This window comes from Sparus aurata, chromosome 15, assembly GCF_900880675.1.
Source record: "Sparus aurata chromosome 15, fSpaAur1.1, whole genome shotgun sequence".
Lineage (NCBI taxonomy): Eukaryota > Metazoa > Chordata > Actinopteri > Spariformes > Sparidae > Sparus > Sparus aurata.
Window position 1 is genome coordinate 22742666 of NC_044201.1, and position 21041 is coordinate 22763706.

The 21041-nt window shown below is 43.7% G+C and overlaps 1 protein-coding gene across 1 annotated transcript in view; it reads left to right on the forward strand.

Moving 5' to 3' along the window:
* bicc1a (BicC family RNA binding protein 1a) overlaps positions 1 to 21041 on the forward strand; it is a 68791-nt gene that overhangs the window by 29239 nt on the left and 18511 nt on the right. Inside the window, exons 3-7 of the mRNA XM_030441832.1 lie at positions 2073 to 2142; positions 7992 to 8071; positions 10451 to 10609; positions 13515 to 13568; positions 17711 to 17893. Coding sequence (XP_030297692.1) covers positions 2073 to 2142; positions 7992 to 8071; positions 10451 to 10609; positions 13515 to 13568; positions 17711 to 17893 — 546 coding nt within the window. The remainder of the gene's footprint in view (positions 1 to 2072; positions 2143 to 7991; positions 8072 to 10450; positions 10610 to 13514; positions 13569 to 17710; positions 17894 to 21041) is intronic.

Sequence of the window (21041 nt, forward strand, 5' to 3'; positions counted from 1 at the left end):
ATTTCCCCCCTGGCCGAAAACGCTGACAGCGTCTTACTGTTTTTCTGTGCTGAAAGCAGTTGGCGTTTTTTTATTTTTTTTCATATCGATACACATGTTCCTGGTTTACGAGGAGTAGACTTGTCAAAGGGCTCGCGCGTGATTGTTGTTGGCTTGTTTCACATGTAGCAGAGCCAAGTGTGCTCGGTGCTTTTTCTTTATTGTGTTCGTCTTTTTTGGTGGCGTTGCATCGGGAGGGCTTGGGTGTTGAGCAGAGACGTAGAAATGTCTGGAAACATCAAATAAGCTTATATCACCAGACATGTTTAAACTGGACTCGGCTCCTCTGACTTCTCTGGGATCCTTTACCTAGAAAGCTGATTTATGCCTGTTTTTAGACATTTTATTTCATGCAAGACTTTTTTTTTTGTAACTGCTGGCCGCCAAAACGTTTTTCACTCATTGTTTCTCTTAAATCAGCAAAATGTGTGTTTGTTAATTTAGGAGAAGCTGTGGGTAGATGTCCACACCTCAAGTTGATCCAAGGCCTCATTGAAATACTGGCAAAAATCTGCAAAGCCTCTATTTATTACTGAGCACAGCCCAATGGATACCAGCCCTTGAAGTCTGCAATGGAAATGGTTTCGCCAGTCCCTTCAGTGGTATTTTTGCTAATTGTGATGTCATTTCTCGGAGTCATGAAACCAAAATAAATGATAAGTATTGACGTCATGTCTTGTATGGAAAAAAGTTGAAAAACAAGTGTTTCTTTTCATCAAATGTCACAAAATAAGAGCAAAAAACATTGATCTAAAAGATTTCTGCCTGTCGAAACATGAACAAAATGTTTTCCATAACTTATTTATACTATGTGCCTATTTGAGTGTCGCTCGTCAGCTGTCTGTTCAGACAATCTGGAGAAAGAATGTTGGTTGTAGGTGGCTTGATCCCAGTCAGCGAAGGTATTTGATGACATGTGAATGTCCAGAATCACTCACCTTTTAATGGTCTAACAGCACAATAAGTTACATTTATATAACCACAATAACAAAACATCTGTAGGAGCTCTAACACTATTTATGGTGAATTGCTGAAATATATCATATGTAACTTTTCTGCATTTAAAAAGTCTAAACACAACTGGATCTTTGTTACATGCATCGTTCAGTTGTATACTTATGTTATCCAGTGTGAACAACAGTGTTCAAACCCAGAGAAATCCACAGGATTACTGAAAGTAACAGTTTAACTTGATCAGCTGTCTCTATAACAGGTGAGACTGGACTGGCACACATCTGTGTTCAGAGCCACATACCAACCACATAGATGCGCCTGATGTATGTATTTATTTTCTCATCAAGGTCCGTCCATTATTCCCTGACCAAAATGTGGAAAAACATTTCAAAATGTTACATAAAGTGAGAAAGTTTTTGTGTAATCCTGCTGTCAAACCAACCAAAGAATCGATGCTGTGAAAACATAACCTCCTCGGTCGAGGTAATGAAGAAGGAACATGACTTAACATAACATGATTTACAACTTTGATACATTCCCTCATCTGTGAACTTTTCTGCCTCAGTAACGTGTCCAGATCTTCATCAGCGCTGACGGTTGTTTTAACAGTAAAGACAACAACTCCCATGATCCCATGCGACGAACATCTTTTTATTCAAATAGAGGATGTTGTTTCACTTGTTCCATTGACAAATTTGTTTTACCTAGTACAAGCAAGTAACACCGTGTATCCATTCTACTTGTTTTTGTGATGACACTTTTTCCACTGTATTTGAAGCTTCATTTAAAAAACCTCAATTTAAAGGGTTGCCTTACAAATAAAAGCTATAAAAATGGCTTATAGGTACAGCCCTAGACACAAAAACAGAGCATTATGATCAACATACTATACACATACTATTCTACTTACTGACATGCTGAATACTAATGTAAGCAGAGGAGTTCAAAGTGTGACGCTAAAAAGCTGTATAACCATGATTGCCAAGACTCAAGAGTCAAGATTGTATTCTTTTTGTTTCTCCCTGCCAACACAAACTCTCTGCCAACACTGATATCTGTGATCCTTCGCTGTCTTCCAGATCATGGATGAGACCCAAACGCAGATAGCCTGGCCGTCCAAACTGAAAATCGGTGCCAAGTCCAAAAAAGGTGACTATTCTTTCATTCCTAAGCCCATATTCAGATTATTCTTACCCTGGCTTCATGAACTGCTTCTGTTGCTTTTGCCTTGAGTGACTTGAGTGTTTGCGGGAGCGATGATTTCGAATAAATATTTAACTCGTCACGCCTCGAAGTCCATAAGCTCAGTTTTCAGGAAATTTCTGAGATCTTCGGCGACAGAACTAACCGCTAAACTAAACTTGACGTGTGAATCTGTAACACAACATAGTTGTGTTTTATAGAGGGTTCAATGATTGAGCCCGAAATATGTTCTCAGGAATGTCGTTGGACAGACAAGAGGGAAGAATATCAAGGCTGCGCTGGCATTAATTATTCAAAAGGTGATTGAGAAGTTTGAAAAGATGAAAGCTTGCATGTTTTCGGCTCCTCGTCGGCGCTGAGGAATTTGTGATTTTTGCTGTGGAGGCGGGCGGAGGCGTGTGAGTCGCTTGTATCTGGGGCCCACGCATTTATTGGCCCGAGTTTGCTCGAGCACTCTGTTACCAATAAAACATTATCACGGTTATTTAAGGCTCTTCCGGGAGGGGGTTAGACGGGGGCTTTAAGCGGAACGGGGTGAGGAGTAGGTGTAGCCGTGCCCACTTTTGTTGTCCCTTGGGGGATTGCCAGTGTGCGTCTTCAAGCCAGATGTGGAATCCAACAACATTATGTAACTTCCTCACTCGCTCCGTACAGAAAAATAGTTGACGGGCTACGTCAGAATCTTTGACATTTTTAGCTCCCTGGATGATTAATCAACTGTACATTCTGGCAAACGTTCCTCCCAAGTATTAGTTCATTCACAAAACTCGTGTCCAACACCACCTGGGAGTGATGTTTCGCGTGCAAAGTGGGAATATTTAAAAATTCGGACCCATCATTTGTCAGATTTTTCTTCTGCGTTGCGTAAACCGAGAGGAGCAGAGAGGAAGAATGTAGGATGCTCGCTTTATCTTGTGAGCGAATGTTGTGTGAGAGGAGACGAGTGGAACCGATCATGTGTTCTAACAACCTGAGAGGGAGTGAAGAGAGGACAGAGGGATGGATGGTTAAATAGAGAGTGTTGTACTTGTTAAAGAGTCGGCAGGGTCAGTTTAAAACATTCAAAGAATGAAGTAACATTATCAGCAGAATGTGAAGAAACAATAGAGCTGATTTTATGTCAAAGACGTTCACGTATTTGTAAGATTCAGCACCTGGTGGAAAAAACAAAACCCTCCATGAACTCATCAGGAAAATTACTGGAGACAATCATCCACATTCCTATCATCACTCATCACTTTCGTTGGAAGACATGACCGACACAACACTCACCCGCTCTGTCCTAAAAATAGCTGATGGTGCGATTGTTTTGTTGGTGCAGATGATTTTAATTGATCCCAATCTAAACCCGTGCTCTTGAAGTGTACGTTTTCCTTGTTTGCCTGAAACACTAGCGTCGTCTTTCATGTGCGGTCTGGAATCGGTTACTCTCGGCAGGACAGCGACAGATGTGCGGGGGGATCTGTACGTTTGTAACCTCTCCCCCTGACGGAGCCGCACTCCATCAAAATGCCAGCTCCTCTGTTTTCATTCGTCACCTGCAGCTAGCTTTCCTTGCCACCTGCACGAGTGTGATAAGGCCCGTTGCTAGCCTCCGGGCGAGCCATCATCGGTGCACTGTTTGTGATTTAGTACAGCGAGGAGGCGTATCAGTCACACACGAGACAGCTCTGCACCTTTCGCGATGGCCAATGTCAGATTTTGAAAGATTTTGCCGTGATTTAAATCTTTAAAACTGTTTTTATTTGATGAAATGTCTCAATACTGCCGCGACTCGCCAACTGTCTGTGTCAACATTTCCGCAGATGTTTTGAATGAGAAACGCAAAAGCCAAAAGGACTTAATTCCCTTCATTTGTGTGGTATTTTTGAATGTAGTCCTCAGCTGGAAAAATGCTTTGGCTCTGCCAGCACAGAGCTCCGGGGTCAAAAGGTTTTTATTCTCTGTCAAGTGGAACCGTGTAAAATCTGTGTGACTCTCTGCAGCTGCGGGTCTCGCGTGATGTTTGCTTTTCTAGGTGTTGCGTGTGCCAAATTAAGACTTGAGGTGTTCGTTTTTTTATTCCACAATCAATCATCGAAGAAGAAGAAAAAAAAAAAAGAAAAGAAACAGCACGCGGCACAGTCCATTTCAAAAATGCGGGGGTGTTGTACATCACGACTGCAACGCTCGTTTAGGCCGGGCTAATGTTTGCCAGATGTGCTGTGCAGGTCATAGACACAGGAAGAGCCCTACTCCCTCTGATGGTCGCAGCGGGTACCACAAGAGGAAGTGGAGGGATTTTCTATTGTTCACATCAGCAGCTGGATGATGGGAAATTTTCCTGGAGCCGCTGCTGAGACTTTGATGAGGCTCTGACCTCTCTCTCTCTGCTCTTTTTTTTCTCCTTTTGTTTCCCCCGGTTTGTTTTCCTGTCTCGGACTGCAGCTCGGGTTTTTTTTTTGTTTAGTTCCTGCCTCCTCGAGCCTTCAAGGAGCCGTTGTTACTCTCTCATTTGATCTAGCATCTCCTGTAGAGTGTGTTGAGCCCGCCCGACCTCCGGGTCACTCTAACGAGATCAGCGCTCGCTTGTTTGCTGGCATTCTGTGGGTCCCCGTAGTTTCTAGAGAGCCGAACCTCCTTCAGAAAAACTGAATTTCTTCCCTCTAGCCAACACATGTTCTGAGTTCTTGTGCTCTTCTCTCAGCGTGCAGCTCCACAGAGAGCATCTGGCACTGCAAAAATGAATCTAAATACGAGAAGTAGATGCCTGATTTGAGAAGAAACAGACCAACAACTAACAACAAGTGAATTTATCTGCCGGTGCAAGTTGACAATAAATCTAAGGCGTAAAACAAGACGTTGGGTCGGTCTAGAAATAAGTAGGCTCTAAAAAATCCAGATAATTCAACATAAAACCTTCTCCAGTTGCAAATGTGTGTGCACTGCATGCCTATAAACCTTCTGGGTTTTTAATGCTGCAGTTCTTGTGGGCCAGAACTCAGTCCTCGGGTGAACTTCACTTGCAGGTCTGCATATCCATGATCACTCTTGTATCTTGCGCAGTATTCACCTGAAGGCCCACATGTACAGCATTCATACCAATATGCATTTCCATTTTAATTTGTCAGTGAACTCTGTCTCACTTTCTTACATAAGGCCGTCACACACTAGATAAACGGTCCAACTATGTAGATCAGAAATGAGGCAGCTTACATTTCTGCTGTTCACATCGAGGAGAGGACTCAGTCAACATTTGGTAAGACACAATAGGTCCCTTTTTCAACCTTTTTTAGAACGTGACAAAATAAATGAACTCTTTAAATGAAAGGCTAAACCTCGACCTGAGATATTTCGTCGCAGCGATGTGCCCTCAAAACAAGTCAGACTAGATTTAAAAACCAAATCTAAGATTATCTCACTTAGTTTAGAAATGTAGTGCTTGAAATTACATGTTTTTGTCTCGACATACTAGTTAGTTAGCTTATAATATGTGTTCATCCTTGAGATGGATGTTTTTTTTACAGACGTGCTCATTGGAACTAGTTAAAAATATCTCAAGTGAAGACAAAGTTGATTATCAAGATGAGGCAGGTGACGTTTACTCCACTACCTTTTTGAAAAGACTACACTTATACTTTATACCAGTAACCAAAAGTAAAGGAATTAAGTGAGAATATTACTTTAGTAAAAGTTAAAAGGATTATCTGATTGTCAGTGTTTTTAGTATTTGAATACATGTAGTGGAGCAGAAGTACAGTGCTTTACTCTAAAATGTAGTGGAGTGGAAGTACAAAGTAGCAGAGCTTGTACTTCACCTGAGCAAATGTACTGATTGTAAGATTATTCCACTTGATTAGATCTTCAGTTTTGTGCAGTGTGGTTTGGTAAGCCCTCTGTAAGTGTGCAACCTCCCTTCGGGGTTTTTTCACTCCAGAGCGCCTCAAAAGTCAAAACAAGCACTCGCGGGGTTCTCCGAGGTCTCGACGACGTTGTTACACAATGTCCTCTCTCGAAGCCGATACTGTAAATCTGAGATGCTGCAAGTATGTGTGTGTTTTTGTGGGGAGGGGTATTCCTGGAAGGGGGGCTCAGTCGACTTCCTGCTGCTCGGTACAGTTAACACAGGGGCGATGGACCGTGAGTGTGTAGTACATGTGTGTGCACGTTTTTTTAATCGGTGTGCGTGCATTCATGTGTTTTCATGTTAGTGTTCTCCAGGGGCCGGGCACGCGGCAGAGCCAGATGTAGCTGCACAGACGTGAACGTTAGCTTTGAACGGTTTTAGGTATGCAGTGTTTGGTTATTCTAAGTGAAGTGTTTGGAGGCCGTGGAGGTCCTTGAAAGCGCCATTTGGTTTCCTTTAGGTGCTTAACTCGCACGCTCTTGTGTGAACCGCTGAGTGTATTTGCATAAAAAAAGATGTCCTTTTCTGTTGCAGGGGTTGGTTTTTTTTTGGGGGGGGGGGTTTCCATGACAGCTGACGAAGAGCACACTGAGACGTAAAAAAAAAAAAAAAATGATAAAAGAGCTGCTGGGGTTTTTTTTGATTGTTTTTTTACGTTGATTAAATGACACAATGAGGTTGCAGCATAAGAAAAAAAATTCCGTCATGATCCACTCACCTCCGTGCTGATGGAAAGCCAGGTGAAGTGTGGTAGTCCACAAAACATTTGTGGAGCTTCACAGCAAGTAGATGGCGACCAAAAGAAAAACGATAAAAATGGCTTAATCGCGTAATCCAAGTCCCAGGAAGACATTCTGAACTTAAATTGGCTCTGTACAGTGTTATTATAGTCTCCAGAAGCCCAGATATCCCAAACCGATTTAAAAATAAGTTACTTACACCATTTTCTAAGCTGAATTGCCACTGTAGCAGCTAAGCTATAAGCGTTAGCGACACCCCATCTGAGCCGGGTGCTCACGGCTAATCCGCTTGTCCTGTCGCTTGATTTGCAAAGGTACAGACAAAAAAAAGTGGATTGATCTGCCAGTGCAGTAAAATAACTGTAGCTACACCCTTTTTTTAAGCCAAAGTCTTCACTATAGCTGCTAAGCTAATAATGTTAATGTGCACTGAGGTGGGTTATCTAGCCTGGCAGTGTCAGGGGTGTAAATATGAACATGATTACGCTGGCTGAGCTGTATGGAGCCATGTTGTGTTTTCAACATGTTTAAAACATCTCAAATCAAATCAAATCAATTTTATTTATATAGCCCAAAATCACAATCACATTGCCTCAGTGGGCTTTACAATCTGTACAGTGAACAACATCCTCTGTCCTTAGACCCTCGATTCGAGTGAGGAAAAACTTCACATGTTGATGGAAAAAAAAACCTTTTCTCCATGTTCATCTCCATATACTTCAGTTGTTAAGGAGAATGCTGCAGACTACAGACCTTCACCTGATTTCCCATCAGCATGTGGGTGAACAGATAATGACAGCAGAGCAATTGTCTGCAGCTCGAAGTGTTTCCGTGCGCCCTGCTGACTGATGGATTGGCTGAATGTAATTCCACAGACCTGCGAGCCCTCCCCTCCCCTCCCCTCCCCCCCGTGCGTGGTTGCTTGCCGACTTAAATGAGACTCGGCGGATATCAAAGCAGCAATTACTGTTGCGGAGCTGTTCTCTGACGCGCCGTAATTCGTTGACAAATCCAGACTGCAGTGTCATGTTTGATTAAATGGGTTTAACTCGTGTTCCCACTCTCAAATTCTATCTCTGCCCTTAATCAGCGCTGACTCACTCAATCACTCCGTCACTCACTCACACATTGAACACATGCTCTGGTGTGTCTGTCTCTTCCCCCTGCAGATCCTCACATCAAGGTGTGCGGGAAGAGGGAGAATGTGAGGGAAGCCAAAGACAGAATCATGTCGGTCCTTGACACAAAGGTACAGTGAACGTCTTTATCTCAGCATGTGTTCTCTTTCTTTTTTGTTCCTTGTGTCTCTCTTTCTCACCCTTTTCTGGCCTTTTAGGAGACTGAATCTATTTCCCCCTCTGCTCTCCCGCTGTCCAAGTGACAGATTGCGCTCAGCAGCGTGGTGCATCTTGGATCTAATCTTGCCAGATACTCGCATCCCGAGCTTTGCTTTGTGGATTGCAGTGTGTGTGCACTGCCTGGTTCATTGCCATTGCAGCAGGAGAGATCACGTACCTGGGCGGCTGCGCTGTAGCACCCCCTGGGGGTGGCCAGTCATCCCTGCACTGTGCAACAGCCACAGCAGACACACGATTGGCTTAGATCGCGGCATTTCATATGGTTTTGTCACGAAACGGTCATTTTCATCTGGCAGACGCAGCGGAGGAATTTAATAATTTGATGCCTTTTTTTTTTTTTATTTACTGCATATTTTGTTGCTCATTTGCTTCCCTGTCCAAATAACTGCAGCATGTGAAAGTGTTTAAAAGAGGGGAAATTGTAAGGTTTTGGTCTTGGGACTATTTAGATTGAGTAAGAGGGGACAGATGTTGCCCCGGTCTTTCAGCGAAGCACCAGTTCTAATGAGAGGAGCGGGATGAGAACCAGCGCTGCAACGATTAATTGATTATAGGGATCAGTTAAGACTATTTTTGAATAACGATTAAGCAGCTTTAGTACATTATGATGACATTTGCTGATTCCAGCATCTTGAATGCAAACTTTCTGGTTTCTTTAATTGTCTATGACGGTAATCTTTTGAGTCTTAAGAGGAAGTCATCTCGGGCTTTAGTGTATCCCGATCGACATTATTCACCATTTTTCTAGACAACTAATTGGTTAATTGAGAAAATAATTGGATTAAACTGCGATCTTAATGAGAACCAGAGAGTGCTTTTTTATTGCTGTTTGATTGTTTACACACTTTGAATGTCACACGGCCATAAAAACAGACACATGTGATTTGATCAGTGATGATGGATGTATAGTGAGTTTAATGAGCTGTATGTGGAGATATCGGAGACACCATCATGCCTCAGGAACGCCATCGACTGCACTGTATATACTAGATGGCTTCATTACCCACCAGTCAGTTAATCCACTCCGAGAAGTGATTGTGGGCCACCTCCTCGAGTCTACTCCAGGTGTAACCTTGGTCCCTCATATCTGCCTCCGCCTCTCTCCTCCACGTTCGCCTCGAACTTCCACGTCTCTTGATGGATTTCCTGTCAGTGCGTGCAGACTGTGGCCGATCCATGACTTTCCCCTCTGCTGATAAGCTGCTCCGCTGGTTCTTGGCCCCGTTCTCTGCCATAGGTCGTCATGTCTGACGGTTTCCGGCCACCAGATTCTCCGGATGCTTCTTAGACATTTGTTGATAAACACTCAGGCTTTCCTTAACATGGTCTTTGTTGTGCGCCAAGTTTCAGTAAAGCAAGACAGCCGTGACGCTGGTGTGAAAGATTTACAGTTCAGTGTTGTGATGTCCCTGGCCTTTCCATACTTTCTGTCGGATGTTGTATGCTGCTCTCGCTTTCCCCGTTTTGGCTTTGACGTCTTCATCTGTCCCTCTGCTAGTGTTCACTGTACTTCCAATGTTCTCCTACATAATCAGATTGTTGTCGTCGGTGGATGATCTTATCTTGCATTTAATTGATGGTATGCAAGATAGTTGCAGCGATGTTATTGTCAACATTGCAACTTCCAGTGATTTCTTTGGAAACGTACTTTTTAAAGTTTGGTATTTATAATTCTGACATGGTTTTTTTTTCTGTCTGTGCAAAATACATGCATATCCAGAATGACACTCAGTAGAGTGCATACCTCTGCCAAGGCCCAATAGACCCCTTTAATTCAGTCAAGCCTAATCCAATATCAGACATGATTTTCAAACTCAAACTTTTAAACCACCCATAACAGCTCAACCATAATTTAGGTTCACCAGATCCAAGATCCGTATCCAGTTGTACTCACTCATAGATACCAGCCAACTAGACTTTTATCATCATTATCCATGCTTTATCCTGAGAAATAAAGGAAAAAAGGCTTGCCATGTTGAATAAGAGAGAAAAAAAAATCCTGGATCAGCACCAAAACTTAATGGTTTCTGGTGTGATCCAATTCCCATCTTCCATCGAGGTTTAGTGAAAGTCTGCTCTGTAGTTTTTGTGTAATCCTGCTCACAAACCAACCAACACACAAATGCACACGGGCTGGAAATGTAACCTCCTTGGCAGAGGTAATAACATAATAAATGCCCCTTCTTCTTAGCATGCTGCTCCTCTCGCTGAGCTACTGCCAGTGTCATCAATCACCCCTTCACCCTGACCCTCTCTTTTCTGCTCATTAGAGTAACAGGGTAACTCTGAAGATGGACGTTTCCCACACGGAGCACTCCCACGTTATTGGCAAAGGTGGCAACAACATCAAGAGGGTGATGGAGGAGACGGGCTGCCACATCCATTTCCCAGACTCCAACAGGAACAACCAGGCAGAGAAAAGCAACCAGGTTTGTTTGGCTGCAGTGCAGATTTCCGATGACACAGACGGGCGGAGCGAGCTGTTTACTTTCTGTCTGATCAAAGAGCTTCTCTCATCACATACTTTCCTTTTATCTCTCGAACCACAGCACTGCGCCATCGCTCAGCTCTGTGTGCGTTGCGTTGTGCTGCCTTCAGTGTTTACTGCCGCCACTCCTCCACGAGTCATTTTCTTCAGTAGTCGCCGGGGTTGTTTGGTTTAAGGCTCCAAACAGGTCGCAGAGAGTCGGTCCAGTCGGTTGTTTTGATTGGAGGAAGCTGGTCTGTTTTGGCTGGACTCTCTGGAAGAGCAGGAGGATCCGGCTGTAATTATGATTAAAGTGGCTGTGTGAGGAGTTCAGGCGAGCGTACTGCAGGCATCAGATGCTTATCTTGTGCCAGGGGCTCTACGGCGCACCTGTGGATGAATCACTGACATGTCATGTGTTTTTTAAACGTCTGCTCCGCTGATTTCAACCGTATCTTGGTGGATTTTCCACAGTATGATTCTCACGATGCCAAAGCCTTCTCAGAAAGTATCACAGTCTCACTCAGCCAGGTCTCTACAGTGCTGTGTGAATGGAAGGGGGAAAACATCTGCCCGCGCCAATTCTCATTGTGGTGAAAGAGGAAGAAAACTGTGGCATGTTTGTATTTCTTCAAACTAATCACAGTCCAGCGAGCACTGGCATTAAAATAGCTCCGGTCAAGGTAACATTTCCAAATTGTAATGACAGAACAAACTGACTAATCAAGAACATAATCAACAGATAAATCGACAATGAAAATCTCAATATTTCTAGTTTGGCAATTTATATATCTGCAACCGTACCCACAATGTGTTGGTCAACTGCACCTGTCAAAGTTATGTCTGCTGAAAGTGCTCGGTTTTGTGATTGTCTGACAACTTTACAAAAAAAAAAAAAAACTATTCTGACAGAATGAAACCTGTATTTCATCTAAGATCCCTTTTGCAACCAGAAGCACAAGTCTCGTTCTAGGCGAAGTCTCGCCGAGAGGTCAGTTGTTACAGTTGCTGCCTCACATAGATTGTCAAATTTGTTCAGTAATCAGCCATGACTTTGGAAATAAATTCTCAGTGGCAGTCCCTTTAGATCAACTCCAAACTCAGCCACAGGAGAAGTGAGTTGCGGCAGGAGGACGACGGCAGAAATGCGAGTCAGAGTGAAACTTCTCCCTGAGTGAGACTCTGTGTGTGTGGTTACAAAAGGAATCGTATTATTTGAAATGAAGGGGGCTCTCTACAGGAATCTTCAGCCTATCAGTGGCGAAAATAAGATCATCTCGTTGACTTAAAGCGAAACTCTCGCCAAAAAGCAACCAAGGCTTTATTTGGGATTGAATATGAGTCAAACCTTCGTGTGAAAGCATAATTACGACGAAAGAGGCACTTTTAAGATTTACCGTAGTTTCGGTTTTGGGCACGTTAATTTTAAACGGGAGTGCATGGGGCAAGACATGCTAGCATCAAAATCTCTATTTCTAGAACACTAAGAAGGCTCGACACAACATGAAACTTTGCTCGTAGCATCACCAGGGTCTCTACTCATGAACAAGAGCATTGAGAACTCTGTGTACACAAACAATGTTCTCAATGCTCTTGTTCATGAGTAGAGACCCTGGTGATGCTACGAGCAAAGTGATTAGAGATTTTGATGCCAGCATGTCTTGCTCCATGCACTCCCGTTCAAAATTAACGTGCCCAAAACCGAAACTACGGTAAATCTTAAAAGTGCCTCTTTCGTCGTAATTATGCTTTCACACGAAGGTTTTACTCATATTCAATCCCAAATAAAGCCTCGGTTGCTTTTTGGCGAGAGTTTCGCTTTAACTTTGACACAGTTTCCCCAAAGGATTAAGTTGCAGCCACGTCGACGTACTAGACCGATTGTATGAATCACTTAAACACCAAAAAATGTAAGTATAGGGTTTAAAAATACCAGAATTCCCCTTCAAACACGTTCTCTGTATCTCATAGACTTCCCAGCCTCCTTTCCCGTCTTACTCTGATGACGCAAGTGTAGTCTGATAAGCAGTAAGAGACTCCTTTTAAGTCCTCCCTCTTTCCTGGTTTCGAAAGCTCGCTGACTGCAGCCGCAGAGCCTTTGAGATCTGGACGAGTGCTGCAGTGTTGATAAGCAAATACAGATAACCGTGAAAATCAATGAATGCGCTGTTTACCTTTCTCTCTCACCAAAGCTGTGAGGAGTCTGGATGTGAGTCCAGCACACTTAAGCAGAGTAGATGTTTGCTGACACGAGGCTTAACAATGTTTTCCTTTTATTTTTGTATGATTTAATTGCTGCTCGCAGCCTGTATAGGTGTGTTTTGTTTGTTTGTGTGGAGCTAACAGGGATGAACCAGACTGACCTGCTTCATGTTTTTGCGAAGTCGTTTCTTTTTTAAGATTTTTGCTCCCACAACACAACTTTTTTTCATTTGTTCTGGAGCAGCAACACTGCACATCAGCTCTTGGTTTCGCTCCACACTGTTGAGCCAATAAAAGAAAGGGAAAGAGGAGAATTCTAATGAGACAATTTATCACCCTTTTTCATTTCTATGGAAATGAACTTAATCTGGCCTCTCGTGTTCGTGGGTTGTCTTAATAGGACAATTACTTTAATCGTGGAGGCCGTTCTTCTAATCACAATGTTAGATTCGTGGTAATGATGTGGTTCAAGAATATAAAACAATAACTGGAGAGGGACTGGGTTTCAGTGCAGAGGAGGCCTGCGGTTTTCATTTGTTCTACATTTTGCTTTCAACATTCAAATTAAGTGCAACTGTATGCAGCGATCTGAGCCATTGTTTGTCTTGGACTGCGTCGGGGGCTGACTAACTGATTTACATGATCCCTTTTTTTATTGTGAACAGGTGTCCATCGCAGGGCAGCCCGGAGGAGTGGAGGCGGCTCGAGTAAAAATAAGGGTGAGTTGGAACTCGGCCATGTTTGTCTTAAAGGAACACTCCGCCCAAACACTCGTCAGTTTGTACTTTTAACCTCTGTGGTGTCGGCCTGGATTTCTGGGAGCTAGTGTTTGAGTTCAGTGCTGACCAATTTTTACAAGGGGAACAAAGTATCACAGCATCATCGCGTGTTTTTCCAAATATATGGCTGCCGTAGTGTTTGCCCACACGACCCTGGTGACCCTGTCGAACTTGAGCGAGGCGATGTGTTTCGCGCGTTAGGACGCCGCCGTTAATCTGTGCTAAAGAGGGCGAGACATATTTGCTCCCCGGATGCAAAATGACCCGCGCAGAGTCCAATCTCGTTGAACTTTGACGCGTGAAATGGCAGGGCTCGCCGCCGTCCTGCCAGTTTGAGAGAGGAGGTCGGATCAGCTGCTCATTCAGCGAGTGTTGACTGCGTGCTCTTTTCTCTGTTCCCACTGGAATAATACGAGCAGCAGAGAAGGAGGGATGCTGCCCGGCGCAGGGACAGTGCAGAGATTAATTACAGGATAAAACTGTGTGTAATTAACACATTTGTTAACTGCTGTTGTTAGCCTCTGAGCCACGCCAGCCCTTATCGTTTCTGTTTACGATCCTACCCACGCCATTTCAAAACAGATTTCGGCTGGTGAATTTGCCCCCAGCTGCAGCCTCAGAGTGCCTGTCTGATTGGTCAGAACCACTCCGTCAATGCTCATCCCCTCTTGTTTTTGTCTTTGTGGGGTGTCCACACCGAGAATGATAACTATGACTATCAATATGAATCTGTTGTTTAAAATTTTTTTCTAAATCCACATCTTAACTAAAAAAAATCCATCTGTATTTACAGGACCATCAATCATCTTGATTTTGGGGGACATGTTCTGCAAAATAATGTTGTAGGACTCTTCATAGTGTTGATGTCGTACTGTAGCCTTCCTCTTTCATGTCAAATGAATAGATGACATTTAGCCTTTTAATGATTCAGTCTTTGTAAATTATACAACATAGGAAAACGCTTTTATAATGTAATATTAGGCAAATTACTCATTATAAAGATAATTATTGCGGAAACGATGTGATCATTCTCAGTGTGGACGGCCCTTTTGTCAGAAATCTTGTTGTCGGTCACTTATTGGCTCCCAGGTGCATCGCTCCAAACTTCCTCAGCGAACATAACATCGGACTCAAGACAGCCAAGTTCCCTACCTAATCCTAGCAGTGGAGGAGCTCCAGGGTTACAGTAGGTAATTGTGCACTCCAGGCACAGTTTCAGCGCTTCCTCAAAGCCGCAAGCACCATTCCTGACCTATTCCCAGACCACTTCCCCTAGAGCAATTGTAAAACACAAACGTGATCCTCGGCCCCTTTGGCAGGCCCATCTCCAGCTCATTTCCTAGCCTCTCCTCCGTGTTCAGTTTCAGTCTGACTGGAAGCCCGACCTCCAGCCTCAGCTCTGTGGGCGGAGGAGCACTGTGATCATGAGAAGCGTTACATCCCTGAACTTTTGCTTCATTTCAACACTTCAGGAGTTTGTCTGCAGTGAACACGTTCCTCCACTGTGGGCCGACCAACACTAACAAGCCTGCGTGTACAAACGAGAAGTACTGCGTGATGGAGAGGAAGGAGAAGGTCAAGCTGCATATTTGTGCAGTGCGTATTAGCAAACCTCCGCCGTATGCATACCCATACCTCTCCGTGCTTGATGGTTATTTTCATAAGCAGAAAAGCCGCAACACATCTACTTCATGTTTGCTATGACTGGGATAAAAAAAAAAAAAAAAAAGAATAATCAAACCTAACTGCAGCAGTGTTGTACGGAGGGGTTTAAGATATAAGCTGTAGAGAACCACGGGGATTGTTCCGCCCTCCAAAGAACACACAGTCAGCGGATGACGAGGGAGGATCAAAAGACAGGTTTCCTTCTCGGTCAGGAGCCAGACTTTAAAACTCACCTCATTCCTTTATGTCCACATACCGCGTATGCTGTTTCATAAATGTTTGGACACACATGACGAGACAGTCCTTCCATACGTAACTTTAATTTACGTGCGTGGATTGATTTGTGTAAGATAGAAGTGTAAAAAAGAGAAGTTGCTGTTGTAACCTGCAAAACTGCTGCTAAACCAAGTTCTCTTGGCTCCAGTTTCATGTTGAGTAGATCGATCACTCCATTCGTCTAACTCTCGCCAAGATTATTTAGAAAATTCCCTGCTGGGATGTAGCTTATAAATCGCAGTGTTGTACTCTTTTGAATAACTGCTGGTGCACGTGTCTTGGAAGATTTTGGGATGTTGAGGTCAAATATTATCTGCGTTTAGTGAGCATAAAAACAATTAACTGAGACCACCAATCGCATTTCTCGCCAAGCCAGAGCGCAGGAATGAGACTCGACAACCAAGTGCCTTTCCCCAGAATCACTTGCTACACCTTCAGTACAACTTGGTTTCTAGTAGGGAATTAGTTTGACTGGAGATTTTGACCGAGCTGATTTTTAATATGCCTGACTTCAACACATTTTCCCAGTATAAACAAAAACAAAAAAAAAATGTTTCCCGGATGACAGAAAACCCTGAAGCACCGCACTGGAAAATGCGAAAAGGAGGAGGATTTATTCTGTTTTCTTGACTTCCTCCTGTTGAGGCTGCCAGCTCACGACAGTATACAACATGCCGCGTGTTTGGTCCTGGGTGGCCGTCAGACCACATCCTCCTCCATCTCTCCTGAAACCAGAAGTGGCTGGGGTCGTGCCTTCTCCCCTGAGCTGCATTAGTGATGTACGTAGTGTCCCTTTTAACGCTCACACACACTACAGTGGACTTTTAAGCTCTGCTGTTTTCGCGAGGCATTCTTGGGCGGAGATCTGTTTGAGTCTGGTTGTTGAGGTGATGGATTCTCAGGGGGATTTTTTTTTTCCCCCCCCTGAGCTCTCAGAGGTGGAGCTGACGGGCAGGTGATGAAAGGTCTGGCCAGTTGCTTTACCTCGGAGATATTTTCCTTTTTCTTCATCTCTCACCCTCGTGTCGGGGCGAACTGAGGCTCTTTAACGGCGCTTTCTGATTGAATACATGTGAAACTCGCATCTGCCAGGTAGACTCTTTGAAAAAGAGCTGAGGTCAGCTCCGCCATAAAAATCAGCCTATTCTTCATTCAGCGCCCGAACTCCCGCTGCTCTGCTTGTCCTCTCCTGCGTTTCCCTCAGTGCTGACCTAAATTTCCTGAGCCCTCCCGAGAGCGAGCGCTTGAAACGTGATATAAATGTAAGGCCAGAGCGCATATGGGACTGATCAGGGTTGCATTTCTTTGGTCAGAGCAATTCATGCTGCTTGCCCTTCACTGGCAGCCAAAACCATAGTGGCGCTCTGCCCGAGAGTCACTGTTTGGATAACACTGTGTGTGTGTGTGTGTGTGTGTGTGTGTGTGTGTGTGTGTGTCAGAAAGAGAAAGAGTGGGTATTCATTCTCCTCTCTCTGTGTGTGTGCATTCCCATCACTTTGTCTCTGTATGGGTGTGTGCCTCTAATGCATGCATAAGTATGTGTACGCATGAAGCCCGTCTGCGTCTACTCAGTCTGAGTGACTGCTGTGATACAAACGAGAGGCGCTGATGTCTGTTGTTGCTCCTGTGGTTTGATTCACTGACTCGAAATTAATGTGTGAGAGTGAACCAGAAGACCCGCTGACGCTTCGCAGGACTTTTCAAAAACCATAATGTTTAAATCAAAAACCTCCCATGCGATAGCTCTGCAGCGCGCCGACTGTAACAAAGGGTGTCTCTCTTATTTCTGGCACTGCTGACCTCATTTTTGATTAACATCTCTGGATTTATTTGAGCGGACAGATTCCAGGTTTTGCCACCTTCTGCTCAGGGAGGGATTGTTATGGCTGTGCGTCACTTCACATACGTCTGCACTATGTAAACAGAGCACCCTTTTTTTTTTTTTCCACGTCTTTGTCCAAATGGTCTTAATCAGCCTGAAAGACTGGCGCAAGCCGACATGTTGCGCCCTGTTATGATTCTGTGAGGAGATCTGATCCAGCTTTATGTAACTGGGCTGTTTCAGCAGCCACCATGATGTGTCAACGACACCATGATTTTCTCACTCTCTTCTCCCTTCCTTCTGTCGCGCCATATTGCAGGAGCTGCTCCCCCTCGTGCTGTCGTTCGAGCTTCCCGCCATCATGCAGTCCGACCCCAGCTCCCCCACCGTGCAGCACATCTCGCAGACCTACAACCTCACAGTCTCCTTCAAGCCCCCGACCCGCCTCTACAGGGCCACGGGCGTGGTCCGCGGCTCGCAGAACAACGCCAACGCTGTCAAGGTGAGGAGGGTCCGGTGATTTGGAAGTGAAAAATGGCTTGGGGTTAAAAGGGGAGTGCATAGAAATTGAATATTTTGCAGAAGAAAATGTAAATGTAAATACATAATTCTGTATTGTCGAGTCATTCTGAACAATACAATCAAACTGAATCATGACATTTTTTTCCATTTGTTGCCCTCAAAGTGAAACCCGCCGTGAAATTGAATTTAAAGGTCCCGGCCTGTGTTTATATGGTTCTTTAACCCAGAGTGCATCACAGTTTCTCTCTATGTCACCACCGCATCATCACACACACACACACACACACACACACACACTCCAATGGTAGCAGAGTGTTTTCAAGGACACCATGTGGACTGTAGAAATATCGGATCGAAACACAAACGTGCACTTACTAAACGACTCACGCCACTCTAACACTCAACTGTCTTGATTCTCAGAATCCAGATTAAGTGTGAATATTTTCTGGCTTCTTTACTCCTCTATATAATTAAACCAAACATCTTTGGCTTGTGGTCAAAACAAGACATTTGAGGACGTCATCTGATCCAAATTTTTCCTCACTTTCTGACCTTTTATGGATCAAACAGCTGTTCAAATAAGCGACAAAAGTTGCAGCCCGAAATATAGATAGACATGAAGCCATAAGAAGAGAGGAATCCACATCCACTTTGATAAATGTATCATTTTTGTCATTTAACCCAGAAAAGAAACATCTTCAGGTTGGTTGTTTTGTCTGACATTTGATCAAAATGTCTGACATTACAAAAATGTAAATGTTTTACAAACATACAAAATAAAGAAAAGCAGCAGATCTTCACATTTTAGAGGCTTGAATTCAAATCAAAAGTTTCAGGTTTGATTTATTCAGTATTGATTCCTTAATTTCCATTTCAGAGAAAACTGTGTTGGTTTGTTTCTGCACACTTTGCAATAATAATAATGATATAAATTCCGTTTAAGTTTGGATTTTCCCTTTTTAAACCGGAACAAAACCTCCAGAGACATAAAGGTCATACGTTCAACCCTCCCAGCAGCCACTGTGTGTGTCCTGTGAGAGACGCTTGAATAACTACCTGTTCCCTGACCTGTGCGCTCGTTGTCAGTCATGCCTGTGTAACAATATTTGCGCTTACACCCTCACTCTTCTCCACCCGTTTCCATGGCGAGCCGCAGACCAGGAAAAAGGTATCCAGGGCTACGCGGTGTCAAAAACCACCACCGACACTGTCAGCGTTCCTCACTTTTTCTCATATAAACTGCTTCATTACCTTCAGCACCACGGGGGCTGGAGAGTGCTGAGAGACGTTTGGGAGCGGGTGCTGGACGGCTGCTGGGTCAGCTCTAATCTAAGTGAGGGAAACTGCCCCACTACTGTAGCACGGCTTCACGTTTAACAAAACGGAGCTGATTTCAGTCGGACTGCGTTTAACGCACACGTATCTCTGCATCATGCGTGCTTGAATTTGTATGCTAGAGTGTATCTCTGCACATTCCTGTGTTCTGTGTCCAGTTACATGCACACATACCCTTATGTATGCAGCAGCACGGCCTCCTGAGTGTGTGGTAGGTCTGAAGGGTCAGTCTGGATCGGGAAGCGAGCCAGATAAATGCTCGAGGATTAGAGGAATATGTGTGCTATGTAATGTGGTGGTGTGAGACCCTTGGAACACCTCCGAGGATTGCCAAAACCACTGTGGATTGTTGTGTTCCGCTGGCCGCAGCGTGTGAATTCCCATTGCACGCTGGAAATGACTTACTTTACTGGGCCAAGTGATGGCTTGAGGAGGCGTAGCAGAGACATCGAGGAATGAGAGCGTTCAACTGGCCAGCAGATGCAGTGGAAAATATAAGAGTTTCCCACTGGTTTTATAGAAAACTTTGGTGTCGTTTCTGGGCAACATGGCTCGACTGCTCTCCTCCTGATCCGGCTAATGCTCTGAAAATGGTTTTGGTCTTTGTTCCTGAACTCTTTGTCACGTTTTCATGTGATTTCAATCATACAGTTGGATGTTCTTGAAAGAACTGAGCAACTTGTCCGCGATATTCATTTTTATATCTATGGGGCATCTTCTCGTGTGATTATTAGACTGCACACTGTTGTTGTTGATGAATTGGTCTTATCAGTTAGTCGGTTTATCTCCAGCAATTTTGATTATCAAATCAAAGTTTTTGAATTATTTATGATGTTCAATTGCCAAACATTTGCTGGTTTGCTTCTCAAATTTAGAGATTTGCCGCTTTCCCTGTTTCCTGCCACAATAATTTAATATTTTTGGGTTTTGGACTGTTGGTTGAACGAATTAAGCCCTTTAAAGACATCACGTTTTTATAGACGGTACAAAAAAACATTATCGGATTACTCTTTTATGGAAGTAGTCGTCATTTGAGGCCCTGGTAGCATGAATGTTTTCTTTTGACTTCTTGATGTTTTTTAGCTTGAATGATATATCTCAGCAATCATTGGATTGTCCTGAAGTTTTGTATTGACATTCATGATCCTAAGAGGATGTTTAATGATGACACCGGCAATTCTCAGACTTTTCCCTTAGCACCTACATATGACTGTCATTTTGATTGCAATATCTCAGCAACTGTTCGATGGGTTTTGATTAAATTTGATATAGACATGAATTTTTCTCTGAGGATGTATTGTGCTAACTTTAGTAATCATTACTCTAACATGGTAAACTGGGTAGGTAAACATGGTAAACACAATACCTTCTTTACATCTGCATGTTGGCATCGTCATTGTGTGTTACCATTTAGCTCAAAGCACCGCTGTGTCTGTTCTGTTCATAGTTTCAGAGATTAATGGAATGGCCCTTCTAGGAAGCAAACCTTCACAAAGGCCTTTTGTACTCACCCGTAGATACCAGACACCTACATGCAACTGATTATCCTCTGAGAAGTTATCAAAATTGTCAACAAAAACAAAAAAGAGTCATATCTTGCAATGTTAAAGTGAGAAAAAAAGATTCTGGATCCGCCCCCTTATCTGGATCTGCAGTAAAAGTGAAAGTCTTTTTCTGGGCTGAGACTCAGCCTCCATCCAAGTTTCACGGAAATCTGTTGAGCTTTTGTGTAATCCTGCTGACAGACAAACCAACCAAAAAAAACATACCAGCAAACAGACACCACTGGAAAA